This window comes from Saccostrea cucullata, unplaced genomic scaffold, assembly GCF_032062105.1.
Source record: "Saccostrea cucullata isolate Sc308-1 unplaced genomic scaffold, CSIRO_AGI_Scuc_v1 ctg2153, whole genome shotgun sequence".
Classification (NCBI taxonomy): Eukaryota; Metazoa; Mollusca; class Bivalvia; order Ostreida; family Ostreidae; genus Saccostrea; species Saccostrea cuccullata.
In genome coordinates, this window is record NW_026936910.1 from 57,850 (window position 1) to 74,348 (window position 16,499).

At 32.9% G+C, this 16,499-nt stretch overlaps 1 protein-coding gene across 1 annotated transcript; it reads left to right on the top strand.

The window, feature by feature from the left end:
* The first annotated feature begins 11,464 nt into the window (after positions 1 to 11,464).
* LOC134246850 (piggyBac transposable element-derived protein 4-like) lies at positions 11,465 to 15,021 on the top strand. The gene is made up of 5 exons (XM_062729197.1): positions 11,465 to 12,099; positions 12,672 to 12,870; positions 13,539 to 13,822; positions 14,211 to 14,392; positions 14,517 to 15,021. Exons 1-5 carry the CDS (start codon positions 11,465 to 11,467, stop codon positions 14,864 to 14,866), a joined length of 1,650 nt encoding a protein of 549 aa, XP_062585181.1. The 3' UTR covers positions 14,867 to 15,021.
* The last annotated feature ends 1,478 nt before the right edge of the window (positions 15,022 to 16,499 follow it).

Sequence of the window (16,499 nt, forward strand, 5' to 3'; positions counted from 1 at the left end):
TCATGTATTACTTTTGACAGAATTGGTTTCATTCGATTTGCTAAGACACTAGATAAGAGTTTATATGTAATGTTCAATAATGTAATTGGTCGCCAATTTTTTAATTGTTCCCTTGGCTTATTGCCTTTTGGTAGAATAGAAATAATTCCAAGCATCTGAGTATAAGATAATTGACCTACTTCATAGCTGTAATTAAAGGATTTGAGAATATATGAATTAATATCTGTCCAAAAAAACTTGAAAAATTCTGCTGTAAAACCGTCAGTTCCAGGTGTTTTGTCGTTCTTAAAATTTTTAAGAGCTTGAAGTATTTCTTGTTTTGTAATTTCAGCATTTAAAATGTTTTTCATATCATTATTTATTTTAGGAACCTCAAAGTTTTGGAATAAGTCTTCAAGATTTACATCATCAAGCTCCTGATCTTTGTTTTCATATAATTTTTTGTAAAAGTTCCTTACTTCTTCTAAGATATCTGCTTGCTTATTTACATATTTACCATCATTATTGATTAAATTGCTAATATTTTTATTGACAAAATTTCTTTTTTCTAAGGCACAAAAATATTTTGTAGGTTTCTCCCCATCTTCTATCCATTTACAATGACTTCTTAACAATAGCCCCTTCAATTCATATTTTCTAATTTCCTCTAATTCTGTCTCAAGGTCACTTATCATATCTAGATAAATTGACAAAGGTTAATCATTATACATATCATGTAAAATTCTAAGTTGATTTCCAATCTTTGCTTTGTGATCCCTCCTTTCTCGGGTCAAATTTGCAGATAATTGTATTGCCAAATCCCTTATTTTCATTAATAGAACATCAAGAAAAAGATTATCTGGTATTCCTAACATTGATTCATCAATACGATATTCATTATCCGTTTCCCTTATAATTTTTTTTACATTTGTCACAAATTCTTTGTTTCTCAATAAGGAATTGTTAAAACGCCAGAAACCCTTTCCACGTTTAAATTCATTAATAGTAACATCTAATTCTATGATAGAGTGATCAGTCCTATAGCCTGGCATCATGTGAACATCATTTATAATTGATAAGAGTTCCTCTGATACTAAAAAAAGTCAAGTCTAGCCTGTTTTACTGGGTTCTTCCTACTCCATGTATATTTTTTAGCATCTGGGTTTTTGATTCTCCAAGGATCTACTAAATTGAATTTTGATTTTAATTTTTCAATTTCAAGTTTATTTTTGGGATTGTTTTCTCTAACATAATTGTAACAGTCTAACTGGTAATCTTGTACTACATTCCAGTCTCCACACATAATTATAAAGTCAGTATCAAAAAAATCATCCATTTTATCACTTATTTCTGCATAAAATTTAGGATTATCTTTATTGTGACCATATAAATTAACCAAAGTGATTGAGTACTTGTTATCCACCATTATATTTGATATAATGAAATTCCCCTCATTATCACTATAAACTTTAGAAATTTTTATTTCATTTGTGTTATTAAAAAGGGTTAAAGTCCCTCTTGCATCTGATTTTCCTGAGCTGATGAGTATGTCATTACCCCATTGGGCATAAACTAAATTTTTCTCTAATTCTGTACAGTGGGTGTCTTGTAAACAATAAATAGATGATTTAAAATTTCTTAAATAGTTTAGGACATCCTTTCTTTTCATAGAATCATGTAAACCTCTGCAGTTTACAGAAGTAATTTTTAACTTAGTCATAGATTACACTACACAGTTGAATAAAGGCAAAAAAATATGCATGTTGCATACTCTCCATTCTTTCACACATATATCAAAAATGAAAAATACTTCCTGTATGGTAACAAAACAAATCAAGAAAATTCATGTATTACATCGCATTGGGTCTTTTTAATTTAACTTAGCCACCTAAATAAGATAGTGAACCGTAGTTCTCTCATAGAAAAAATAATAATAAATACAAGCTCCTCTAAGAACTTCTACCAGTAATCTTTGTAATCTTTGTTGAAATTTAGGTATTTATTACATTAAAAAGAAAAAACCAATATGTCCCCATGTAATTTATACAGCAAACCATAAGCTGCCAAACAAATATATATCCTGAGACATACTACATGTAGATATGTTACAAGTTATCAACTATGACATAACACAGTAGTTCACAGATAACGATACCAAAAATTCTCAATATTTTACAAGTTATTAACAACTAAGGCATAACTCTGAATTTTACAGATATCATCCAAAGCTCAAAACACTGGTATTTTACTTTTAAACATCTGCAGCATACCTTAGTATATCTTTCTAATAGCATCTAAAACATACTTATTATTTGACAAGTAAACAACACGATACCAACTGTAGCATAACTCATCACTTTACAGATATACAAAACCTTCACCATATCATACTCCTACAACCTGTCATCTCCTGCAAATAATCTTGTTCTTATCTAGATCAATTAGAAGGAATCACTAAAAGCGAGCCATTCTTTTTCTCCTTTTTGTCGATACTCCAGAATCACATCGTCTTTCGTTTCACGGATTCTCGTCTTCATTCCTGATTTCCTGAGTTCATATGCTTTTTGAGCCAGCTCTGCCCTCTTTCTCTTCAAATGCACGGGTAGATCTGTTCGTATTGCATAGCCTTTCGGTAGGGTAGTGTCACATATTAAGTCTTATATAACGTCTCAATCATCGTTTTTATTCAGTTGACATATATATGATCTGACGATAAAGGCTACAAATGAAAAGAACAAAACAAGACTGAATACACATCACTGACATTGACACTGAATTTCCCAAGTTTAAAGTTTAATTTACACAAAGAAATATTTCCTAACTGAATTCCTATAAATAGCATTTACATTAATTGATTTAGCATTATTTACTTACTCTATTGTGGCTCTAAAGCAGTGGCGTAGCATCGATATCGTTTTTGAAAGGGGGGGGGGGCAGCCAGAGAAAAAAAAATCATAGTTGACAAGCAAAAAACAAAAAAAAAAGAAAAAAAAAGAAAAAAAGGTAAAAGTTGCCCAAAGTCGACAATCCTATTTCGGGGGGGTGGGGGGGTGGGGGGGGGGGGGGGTGGGGGGGTGGGGGGGGGGGGGTAGGTAAATTTTTTCTCAGTGTCAACTACTTTTAATACCAATTCTTATAGTACACTTTCGGTAAGTGGGGGGCCAACCAGGCTTTCAATTAATATTTTTTTTTTTTTTTTTTTTTTTTTTATTATTATTATTAAAGATGGCGGAAATGGCAGGAGGTTAGTTTTGACCAAGGAGAGTAAAAGGGGTAGTATTGTATTTCTGAGTGTTGATAAATAGGCTAGTGTGTATTCTATCTTAAGTAAGATGCATCTCTAATTGAAAACAAACTTTGAAGCAGAACATTTGACTATTTTGTGTGTTTTTGTGGTGTGAACTTTAATGTACTTGCCGCATGTATAAACATTTGTGAGTTCTACTCATGTCGTCAAATTCCAAATCGGTGGGTACAAAACGTAAACACAATAGTCCCTCTGATAGCTCATCTAAAAACTCACGTAGAAGGTTCAGATCTTCATCATTACCAGATTTAAACGAACTTAGTGATCAAACTGAACTTGAAAAAATGAACGGGAAAGATACAATCACCTCCGTCCCAGCCTCTAAAGATCTTTCTCAATGTAATCAAAGTTCATCTGTGAATGCTAATTCTTCTGCTACTGAAAACATTGGGGAGCCAGGTACTGATAAGCAACCCCCTTTTATCCAAACTCAGGGTAAAACTTTCAGTCTTCCAGAGTTAATATTCAACTCCATGAACAGCCAAACTTTTATGGCGCAATTAATACCAGTGCTTGCAGAAGCTATCAAACCCTCCATCGAGTTAGCAGTCCAGTCTGTTTTCAGCTCATTAAATAAAACAATTCAGAACCAAGCTGAAACAATTACAAAACAAAATAAACAAATTGTTGATCTGACAGGGCGTTTAAAAAATTATGAAGAACAAAACACTGATCTACAAAATCAAATCTGGAATCTTGAGGATACAGTAGATGACCTAGAGCAGTACGGAAGGAGAAACTCCTTAAGATTTCACAATTGCCCGGTTCCCGACCAAGGCACGGACACTGATGCTAGAATAATTTCTATATGCAATCAGCACTTATCAATAGAGCTCTCAGAGGATGACATTTTTAGGTCACATCCCATTGGTAAACCCAACAAAGACGGCAATATTCAAATTATATGTCGCTTTAAAAATTGGAAAGTTAAAAATAAAATCTACACAGCGAAACGAATGCTAAAAGGCTCTACTGTATTTATAACCGAAGACCTCACTAAATACAGACAATCAATTGTCAAAGAACTGGCAAGTGCGAAACGTGCTGAAAAAGTGCATTCTTATTGGACAAGCGATGGACGGATATTTACCCAGTTGCAGGAAAAGGGACGCAAATACATGATCCAGTCTATTAGAGATCTGTATGATCTGGCCCCACCACAGTCCTATCCACCAGAGGATGTGTTTTCTGAGGACATGTAAATTCAGAACCCATTAACTATTTAATGGTGTCATCATTTCATCCACAAACTTGAAATCAAAAGTGTTTAAAGCGATTTTAAATTTGGTCTTTTCAAGTTAATAACTACTAATACATATCAGTATGGACTATTTATGATATTTCTTAATTGTTTACCCTAAACTCTCCCATTACAATTACAGTATGTTTACTGTTACTTGGAAAATCTTGTACATAGTACAAATACTTTTATTGTCTTTCAACAATGCTTCTGTCACTACGCGCCATGTTTTGCCTAGTGACACAGAGGTGCCATTTTCCTCACGCTTGTTTACAATTTTTATTTTGTTTCCTTCATTATTGTTCTGTTCTTTTTTGTTTTTTGATTTCTTTCTACACAAACTCTTTTTCAACGTTTTTTCGTTTTTATTTTTAACCAAAGGTCATACAAACAAATTTGCATGTTTACTTATTATATGTCTCCTTGTGGCTGGCTCAAATATTGCTTTATACGTCTCTCTATTTCTTGAAAATGGCTAATTCAATAGAACAATATCGAGCTGCAATCGGACTTTTCTATTGTAAATGTAGATGTACATCAAAATCTCTGCTATTCTACGTACTACGATTTAATGATGTTGTTTATTTTTTTATTGAGTGTCTTAATTATATTTGGAAAAATACCAAATGCTTATTGTCAAAAGGGGCGCAAGAAAACATTTTTTTAAATTATGTGTTACAAATTATGTACTTCCTTATTTTGTTGTCAGGCGACATAGAGACAAATCCGGGGCCATCTCAAAGTATACAATCCACACTAGACATTTTTCATTTAAATGTGAGAAGTATTAGAAACAAGTTTGATAAGTTTCTGAGTATTGTGTCAGATTTCGATATTTTATGTTTCACAGAAACCCATCTTGATGCTAACATTTTAAATGAAGACATTGCTATTGACGGATTTAACTCAATTTTTCGTAAAGATAGAAACTCTCATGTGGGCGGTGTAATTACCGGTATATATGCATCTGACTCGTTGCGCACTAGTAGACGCCTTGATCTTGAACCTGTGAACCTTGAATGTGTATGGGTAGAAATTAGCGATCCTACCTGCAATATCTTGCTCTGTTGTGTTTATCGTCCTCCTAACTCCGATAATTCCTTTTGGAAAAAATTCGAATGGTCTCTTGAAAAAGCTGTTGATATATCCGATAGAATATTAGTCATAGGTGACCTAAATGTAAACTTTTTAAATCTTCAAATCACACATGTAGTCAACGAAATTCTTTTAAAATACTCCTTTCAAAACACAGTATGCGACGCTACTAGAGTCACGAAAAACACGAAATCTCTCATAGACCCAATTCTTGTCAGCGAAAATTTACATGCCGATGTACTGGACTCGGGGACAATAGATGTAGAACAATCTCTCAGCGATCACAAAGGCACATACATATATCTTAAATCACATACAATACAAGCACAATCATATGAAAGGAAAATATGGCTATATAAAAATGCAGATTTTGAAACACTGAACACACTCATACGCAATACAGATTGGAATACACTTATTAATGACGCTAAAGATATAGATCAGGCGGAGAGTAATTTCTCAACAAGTTTTTTAAACCATGTTAAAAATTGTATTCCCGAAAAAACAGTAACGATTAGGCCTAAAGATAAACCCTGGTTCGATTCCGCATTACGAAAAACGGTTCGACAGAGAAATCGTGCAAGAGATAAAGCCCACAAAACAAAAAAAGAATCAGATAAGGATAAGTTTAAAAAACTGCGTAACAAAGTAAATAACATGAAAAAAGTAGCGATGGCAAACTATTACAACAATATTGAGACCAATCTTATCGAAGCAAGTATCAAAAGTTCTAAAATTTATTGGAAATTATTAAAAGATGTTTTTAAAACCAAGGTAGGTCCGATATTCCACCGCTGCAGGACACTACAGAAAATGGAAATGTACATATTACTTACAGCGATATTGACAAGGTTGAAGCGTTAAACAGCTATTTTGCTTCGATTTCGTCTTCGCATGATGTCGAACCCGAATTACCTGCCTTTTCTTTATTGTGTAATAGTGTTCTTAAAAGTATTGAACTAGTTGAGCAGGACATTATTGATATAATTTCTATTCTCCCTGTGAACAAGGCCATAGGACCTGACAATATCAGTCATAAAATGTTAAAAGCTACCATTTTTAGCGTCTCTTATCCTTTATGTATTTTGTTTAACAGATCTTTAAGGGAATGTGTATTTCCTAAACAGTGGAAGGTAGCTAATGTACTTCCTTTATTTAAAAAAGGTGACCCATCATTATTATCAAATTATAGACCTGTGTCATTATTAAGCTGCGTAGGTAAAATTATGGAGCGAGTTATTTTCAAATATGTTTATAATTATTTTCATTCTAACAATCTTTTTTATAAATATCAGGCTGGTTTTTTACCAGGTCATTCAACGGTTTATCAACTTATTGAGACATATGATTACATAGTTAAAGCTATTGATGAAGGAAAACACTGTTGTATGGTTTTTTGTGATTTGTCTAAGGCTTTTGATCGGGTGTGGAATAAAGGTCTTCTCTTTAAGCTACAAACATATGGTGTTTGTGATAAGTTATTACTATGGTTTCAAAGTTATTTAGATTTAAGGACACAAAGAGTATTGCATAGGAATACTATGTCTAGTTTTAAATCTTTACATGCTGGAGTCCCCCAGGGGTCTGTATTGGGGCCACTTTTATTCTTGATATATGTCAATGATGTTGCTGAAAATTTGTCGACTTTAAGCAGATTATATGCTTATGATAATTCTTTACAGAAATGTTCAGAAAATGTACATGATATTCAATTAGGATTGAATAATGATTTAAATCAACTTGAGCGGTGGTCTAAGCAGTGGCTATTGGAATTCAATCCTACGAAAACAAAAGCTGTATTTTTTAGCACTAAGAAAAATGTAGATTTACCATTTCTCAAATTTCAAGATTGTAACTTAGATTTTGTATCATCACAAAATCACTTAGGTATTCTCTTTTCAAACGACCTCACTTGGTCAGCGTACATTGATTCTATCGTGGCCAATGCATATAAAAAATTAGGTCTACTTAAAAAACTGCAATTCAGGGTCAGTGCTAAAACTTTATCTCTTTTATATACTACTTTTATAAGACCTCAGTTAGAATACGCAACTGAAGTTTGGTGTGGGTGTTCTAGTCAAGATTCCGAAAAATTAGAAAAATTACAACTTGCAGCGGCAAGAATAGTCACTGGGTTAACTTCATTAGCATCGCGAGATTCTCTTTATTTTGAAACTGGTTGGGAACCACTTGCTGTAAGACGAATTTCCAAAGTTAGAACAACTATGTATAAAATATATAATAACATGGTACCCGAGTATCTGAAAGATATATTTCCAAATATTCGATCACATGAATCAAATTATGTAACAAGACAGTCACAAAATTATTGCATCCCTAAGTGTAGATTAAATATATATAAATCATCATTTGTTCCAATAGCAATAAGGGAGTGGAACTCTTTGTCTCTTGAAACACGACAATCTACTACTATAGGTTCATTCAAAAATTGTGTAAACTCTCAGAGAACACCCACCCCGTCTTTTTTTACTTTTGGTGATCGTTACTGGAGTGTAATTCATACTAGATTAAGACACAATTGTGTTCTAAATAAAGACTTATTTAGATGTAATATTATTGACAGTCCATTATGCACTTGTGGAAAAATAGAAGACGCATATCATTTCTTTTTCTCTTGTACGAAATACACTGCTCCAAGAAACGACTTGTTCAATGCTATTTTTAGAATGATTAACTTACGTATTGTAGACACTCATGTTCTGTTATGGGGAGATAATTCAATCAGTATTTCTGAAAATGAAAGTTTATTTCTAAATGTGCAATTGTTTATCAAGAGATCTGGTCGTTTTTGAGTATTTTGATTCGTTTGTACATACTACATCAATTTTAAATTGTGTACATGCATTACTTATGTTAAATAATCTTATTGACCTTTGGTTCCAGTGTAAATTAATTTTTGAACAAAACTTTGTGTAATTAATTGTTATAAAGGAGAGGACGTTCTAAGTATTAAGTACTTGTGTCCAATCCTTTTGTTGTAACATCTTAACAATAAAATATGTTCAAACCAATATTTCCTATAGTGTATGTTAGGTTGGGAAAAACGTGGGGGGGGGGGGGGGCAGCCCCCCTCTGCCCCCGGATACTACGCCCCTGTAAAGTCTTAAAACATGATGGAAAAACAGTGGTGCAGCAGAGGCGCCATTTGCGATATTGAATGCACGAGAAACACTGAATAGTAACACTAGTAGTATCCGGGTATAAACGGTACACTAAAACATTTCACACGGACTAAAACGGAATAACACCAAACAGTCTACGAACATACAAATACAAATATATATTGGCACAAACACAATTACAGTAATTGGTAAAGGCCCATAGAAAACATAGTGATAAGCATCAAAAAACAGTAGAACGCAACTAGAATACAAACAATTGGTGTAGCAAATTATGTATTGTACTCATAAAATACTATATAAATACATACATATGATTCTGTTCAATGTAGTTACTCATTTATAGCTAAAACTTTTTTTCTTATATCAGATATTTGACATAAAAATGATCAGAATATTTTAAGAACCTTTTTACAACTAGTTTTCATCAATAGTTTTAACAATTTGTCATTATTATGGATTGTTTGGTTCAAGTTAAGACAGTTTTGTTTTGAATATGTTTCTCTGTGCTTCATATTTTGGACATAGCAAAATGAAATGTTTTTCATCCTCAATATCAAGGTTTTGACATACTTTACATATCCTATTATTTTTATTAATTTCAACATATCTACCTTTTTCAATTTCGAAGTTGTGTGCACTTAACCTAATTTTTGCTAAAAATGATCTATCATGTAGTGACTCTAGTTTGTCAACATAATGAGCATGTCTATTATCAAGACAAAAGTTCTGATAAAACGACAGTTTTGAGGAGTTTATTATATTTGCATTTTGTTCTTGTAATATTTGATCATGAATGCGTTGTTTAATAATGCCAAGCACTGGTTTCATTGACATATTAAATTTTTTTAAATAAGAAAATCATAAGTTATTAAGACAAGTTTTTAGACACATAGACCATGTGTTAGTTTCTTTAGTTTTGATAAAGATTTCATATGCCAATGTATGTTCCATTGAAATTAAATGATCAAGGTATTTGATAGCAAACATAATAATTTTTGATTTGACTGGGAGTCTCCCGAGTTCAGAATAGCAGCCATTATTTGAAGTTTTGCAATGAACTCCTAAGATTTCTTTTAAAAATTTAATATGAAATTTTTCATAAGATGCTGAGCCTGAATTTTTTATGACTAAGTCAATACCCCAAACTTCGCTGCCGTAAAGCAAAATGGGGATTATCATAGTATCAAATAATTTTTCAAGCAATTGACAGGAATGATGTAAATCGAGGGCTTTCTTTACCTTGAATAATGATTTTCTGGCTTTATCAACTAACCGATCTGCAGCAAGATTAAATTTGCCATTACATTTAAGATTTATACCAAGATAACAATATTTGTCGACAGTTTCAAAACAGATACCATTAATAGTAAAATGGTTTAAAAAGGTTTTTACCATTAGAATTAAATACCAGAATTTTTGATTTGGACGTATTAATCTCCAGCTTCCAATTAACATAATGATTTTCAAGAGTATTAAGGCTACATTGTAGACCATCTGGACTACTTAACAATAAAACTAAGTCATCTGCATATAAAAAACAGTGTATTTTTGTGTCCTTTTCGAATTTCGGATCAGAATTGATACTGTTTAATTCATCAACAATTTTGTTTATGAAAATGTTAAAAAGCAAGGGACCTAATACATCACCTTGTTTGACACCCCTTTCAGATATAAAGGGTTCACTTAATTCCTCATTAAACTTTATTTTGTTCATGTTGCTTGCATACATAGAATAAATCACATTGAAAATTTTCTTTGGAACACCATTTTTAGAAGTATGTAAAATAGACCTGTTCTCCAAATAGTTTCAAATGCTTTTCTCAGATCAATGAATGCTGCATAAACTTTTTTCTTTTTGAGTTTGTAATGCTCAATAATTATTATAGATTTTATAGAAAATATATGATCAGCTGTTCTGCTGTGTTCCATAAAGCCAATTTGATTTTTGCTAATTTGATTATTATCTAAAGTAAATCGTGTAGCAACCTCTAATGATAAAACGCCGCTTAATGATAGATATAGCATTAAGCGTTGCAATTGCAACTCTTAATGCCATAAATTATTGCATTAATAGCTGACATCATCAACCGCTAATGCTAAATCGCCGCTTTATTATAGAATTATATCATTAAGCGTCACAAATGCAGTGCAACATCGACGCTCAATGAAACAAGCAAATATCAACATATTCGACGCTTAATGATACACACTGGTGTATCATTAAGCGTTGCAGTTGCAACCCTTATTGATATAAAATTTAGAAATCGCTCGTAATATCTAAGAAAAACACACATCCACCTTTCCTGAACAATGAGATATCACTTGTCAAAATATTTATATACACCCGTGTGATATATAAAAAGTAATTAATGAAGTTTCATTGTGTTTTCTATTTAGTCAAGGGAACGTCATTAAGCCACGGATGTTTAACCCTTTCGACGCCAAAGCGACAAAAATGTCGTTTACTGTGTCAACGCCAAACCGACAAAAATGTCGTTTTCCAAAAAAATATTTACTTTATCTTTTATTTGCCATTTATCTTTTGTGTAATTAAACAAAGTCATATCTAAATTTTGACACAAGTATAGGCCTTTATTTTTGTATATGTACTGGTCTTTATATGACGTCATTTTGTTACGTTGACGTTGAATTGTGACGTCAGGTTATGAGTGAGTACGCTAGCGTTGAAAAAAACAAAGTATGGCGCACCATTCGGACATTACTTCTGACATAGATTCGGACGTGTTCGATTCCGATGATGATGATAATGAAGAATTTACTACATTTCGAGGTCCGTGGTTTAATGTAGTGGATCCTAGCTCGTTTATCATGCCGGACCCTGATTTCCAAGAAGAAACAGGGCCCGTCAATTTTGATCCAGGTATGTCAAGTTTGGAGTTTTTCATGAAGTTTCTCCAGCATGATCAACACGACATTGTTGATGTTCTTGTAAGGGAGACAAACCGTTATGCAGATCAGGAGATATCAAGAAGAAGCAGGCCCCCCATGATTTTAGGTCCACATTCACGGTTCCGTGATTGGTATCCCGTAACCCGAGAGGAGATGTTGGCTTTTATGGGCATTGTGTTGAGCATGGGGGTAGTGAAGAAACCAACATATGAATCTTACTGGGAGAGTAATACACGTGCTTGGTCAATGGAAACTCCAAATTTTTCCCAAATCATGGCTAGAAATCGATTTCAAGCCATACTGCAGTTTCTCCATTGCAATGATAACACAACGGCAGCAGAACCTGGGGAAATTGGGTATGATCCACTTCACAAAATTTCTCCAATCATTGAGTTTTTCAACGAAACCTTCAGCCGAAATTACAAGTATGTTTTCAATATAATACATATACACATAGATACATGTATCTTAATTTTTTCCTCACGAGGAAAATGAGCAAATCGAAGTTAAAAATTATAATGTGAACAAAACTTTATATATATCTCAGTATTCAGCCCTTTTTGTGCTGCCATTATTGTTGTAATTTTCTATATGTGGATTCAAAGATGTTTGACGTTCGAACATTTCGTACATGTTACAAAACCTGTATTTTTCACGAATATCTTACTTCTTTGATTTGTACCTCTATGTTAGAAATGCTTCATATTCTGTCATGGTGTGATATTTATATATTATTTAAATAACTGAATATCCCCCTGGGGTCGGTGAATAAATATACTAAGTACTCGTATATAAAGTTTTGAACGACAGAATGTTGATGTTAAACGAAGTCAGGTTATTGTCTTTAATACCCCCCCCCCTTTTATGTGTCAATTTTTTAAAAATTTCTTTTTAAGAATTCAGTAAAAATCTGCAAATGAGAGCTTCCTGTTAACACATATTTTTTAATCATAAACTTATCTATCTGTCAGGATTTTATTTTGTTTTTCAAATAAAGGCTTAACCGGGATGTTTGTGTAGATGAAAGAATAGTAGGTTTTAAAGGAAGGCATCAACTCAAACAATACATCTCAAATAAGAAGGCACACAGATGGGGGATCAAACTTTGGGTGCTGTCCGACTCCACTTCTGGGTACACTCATCACATTAACGTATACAAAGGCAGGAGAAATGAGCGACGCAGTCCGAACGGACAAGTAAGTGCTTTTGACAGAATAATAATAATTGTAACTGTTAAGAAAGTATTTGACACGATATTTCATTAAAAAAGTATATTCTCACTGCGATAATGCAGTATCCTACAAGTAGAGCTATTTGTTAAGTCAGGTGCTCTGATATTGACTTATGGGGGTGGTCCTGCTTTTCTGTATTTTTGTTTTCAAATCTCAAGCATCATGCATTTACGTGAGTACTCTGGTATGCTTTTTCCGCGAGAACTTGAAACTGATTTTCCGCTATTTGATTTACACGGGCTTATGTAGATTTGAAATGTCTTTTCCATGAATAAAAACAAAGACAAGTCGAAATATTCTGTTCCGCGTCTTTTCTATTATTTGTTTATGTTGCTAAACTGTGATTTTATTTCGAGGAATTTAACAAACAGCGGTAAATTTTTATTTGTCAATTAATTCAATGCTTAGAAGACTTTGTGATTTAAAAAAATAACTAAAAGATTTTTTTAGCAGATTGCATATTTACAAGCTAAAGAGTATAGGATCAATTAATACCATAGTATATTAATTACATTGCATTTTTTTTTATCAAAACATGGGAGTGCAACACCCCCTCCCCCCCCCCCCCCCCACTCACACACACCGAAAAAAGAACACTAAGTGAAAATCACGCGAACTCGTATATGTTGTAGGGTTATCAGGCAGTAATGGACTTGATGGAACCCCATTTCTACAAAGAGCATCATGTCACTTTCGACAGTTTTTTCACCAGCCCCAGACTGGTATACGATCTCTTGGACAAGGACACCCATAGTACAGGAACAGTTATCAAGTCTCGAAAGGATATGCCTTCCAGTTTTAAGAACCCAGCAATGCAGAGAGGAGATGTGAATGTTAAGACACGTGCTGGAGTGATGGCTGTACAGTGGGCAGACAGGAGAGTTGTATCTTTGTTGACCACTACTGGTTCTGCAAGGTATTGAATTTAATGAATCTCTTGAGACTGTACCTCTGTTGGTTTGTAATGAAAATAAATAGTGATGAAAACATTTTTTTTCATAGGGTTTGTAATAGCTTTTTATATTACCTTTACCTCTTAGAATTTGGTATCTGTATTCAAATGTTAGTGAAATTAACGAAAACTATGACTAATTGCCAGCCTTTCGATAGTATTTTACACCAAGTTATATTTATCATCATGTAATCGCTCCTCATCATAAATTGAAACATATGTATGTACATGTAATTCACTTGCTTTTCTACATATATACCGGTTGTACACTTTTATTTTTAGTTTATTAAAATATTTTAAAAATATCAAAACTTTAGGATGAGTCAAGTTTAAAAGTGTTACATATTTATAGGCAAATACAAACAACAAATGGAAAGGGTCGCGAAGTTTCTATTCCTGCCATAATAGATACCTACAATCTTACGATGGGAGGGGTCGATCTCGGAGATCAACTAATTCTCCAATTTGAGCCACAGTTCAAGAGTTTAAAGATGTGGAGAAAACTCCTATTTCACTCTCTTGTAACCGCAGCAGGTATATGCTTTAACATACACTTCCATGTATATAAAACATATTTGATTAAAGCTGTTCGGAATGTAAATTGTTATAAAATATTTTTGTGAAGTCGAAATGATTTTATCTTATAATATCTTTGTAGTAAATGCCTATATTTGCTACCGAGATTCCTTCATTGTACAACACAAAATGGATCATCTGAAGTTTCACCAGCAGCTTTGCCAAGAACTTATTGGAGGGTTTCGACAGGGTAGTAGGAACAGACAGCTGCGTTTGATACCAGTCCAACACAGAACCTTGGCAAGATTGTCCGAGAGACACTTTCCGTCCAAAATACCAGATGGTAAGCGTAAGAGATGTGCTGTTTGTGCAGGACATGGAGGCAAATTCAGGAAGACAAGAATTCAGTGGTGGTGTGAGGACTGCAGGGTCGGACTCTGTGTAGAGGGATGCTTTAGGAAATTTCACACGAGGATCAATTTTGAGGCGTAGTTGGAACACACATATAACAAACGATTACTCTACTCACTATGAAACTACCTTGCATTTAATCTAATTATGGTGTGTGTGTTTGACAGAGAGAGAGCGGGATTTATTTATTACCTATATTTATATTCTTATTACAGATAAATTCGAACCTATTTATAGCAGGGCTTGCGTCTGTTATATTGATGCCTTAACTAAAACGAATGGGACTAGGAGCTATATCTTTTTATGTTCGTAAAAATTAGAGAGTACGAGTATTATAGCAATTTAGCTAAATACATTGATTAACTTTGTTGACGGTGGCAAAATCAAATATACATGTATATTAAGTAAATTATTTAACAATATCTGTCAATCAAATGTTACGCACTTATTGAGTTTACAGAGAAGATATGTTATCAGTTTGGTATTCAAAAAAAAGTTTTAACAAGTTAAACACTAGTGACTACATATATTGTAATTGTATATTGATTGATATTCTTATTTCAAATTATAAATATGTGACAGTGTACACTGTAGTATACACTTATAACAATTATCAGAATTTCAATATATTATTTGAAAATATGAAAAAGTTTTTAAAGACTTATCTTGAGTATGCTAGCTACTGACATAAATATTTTTTAAATTTTATTTTACGCCAATTAAAAAAAATTATTGGTATAAAAAATGTATAAATTAATATAACATAAATATATAGCATGCATTTTCCAAGACAACATGGAACATCCTATTATCTTGGTTATACAGGTGCTCGTTTTATAACCAATTTGATGCTTTTTTGTGAAGCAATTGTTTGACGTCCGGATTGACGTCATAGTATGGCATTCATGACGTTATAGACGTAACGTTATTCGGCGTCGAAAGGGTTAAGAGATAGCTGGAAGAAAGAGATACAAACAAAGAGATAAATAAAATGATATTTAATTCCTTTAAAAGAACCATTTTAAACTCAAAATACAGAGGCAAACAAGCTATGAAATTCCTATCAGATTTATACAATGGTTTGAATAGTCAACCTGAAATATATATATGTTTTAGATTTGATACAACTTAACACATATCACCGTTAACGTTTCAGATATACGCACAGTGTATCGAGATTTTCACTATTGCTTTGTTTCTCCAAATTCCGAAAAAGAGAGACATCAATATTGACCACTTATGTTTAAGGATATATAACAAAGAATACAAGTACATGTAATACACAGAATAATAATTTGTTGAGAAAAAGGTTCGTTAATGATTTTATAATGAGCCGTGTTACGTGAATACATCACTGAAGCATTATTATTTTAGAATCAATGTTGAATTCTAGTATTTATCAAATTACAATATATATATATATATATATATATATATATATATATATATATATATATATATATATATATATATATATATATATATATACTGAAACAGAAAAAAATCCACAGTGCTCGGTAGTTTACAGGTAAATCTTTTTAAAAAAGAAACACGAAAACCTTTAGGGCGCTTTCCATTAAACAGGCAACGCCGGATTTGCCGATGTTGCCGCCGACGCCGGATAATGGAACGCGCGTTGCCGGCAAGCAATTGCGGTCACGCATTTTACCATTGCCGATTCAGAAACAATATGGCGTCGTGTCATCGAGAGGAG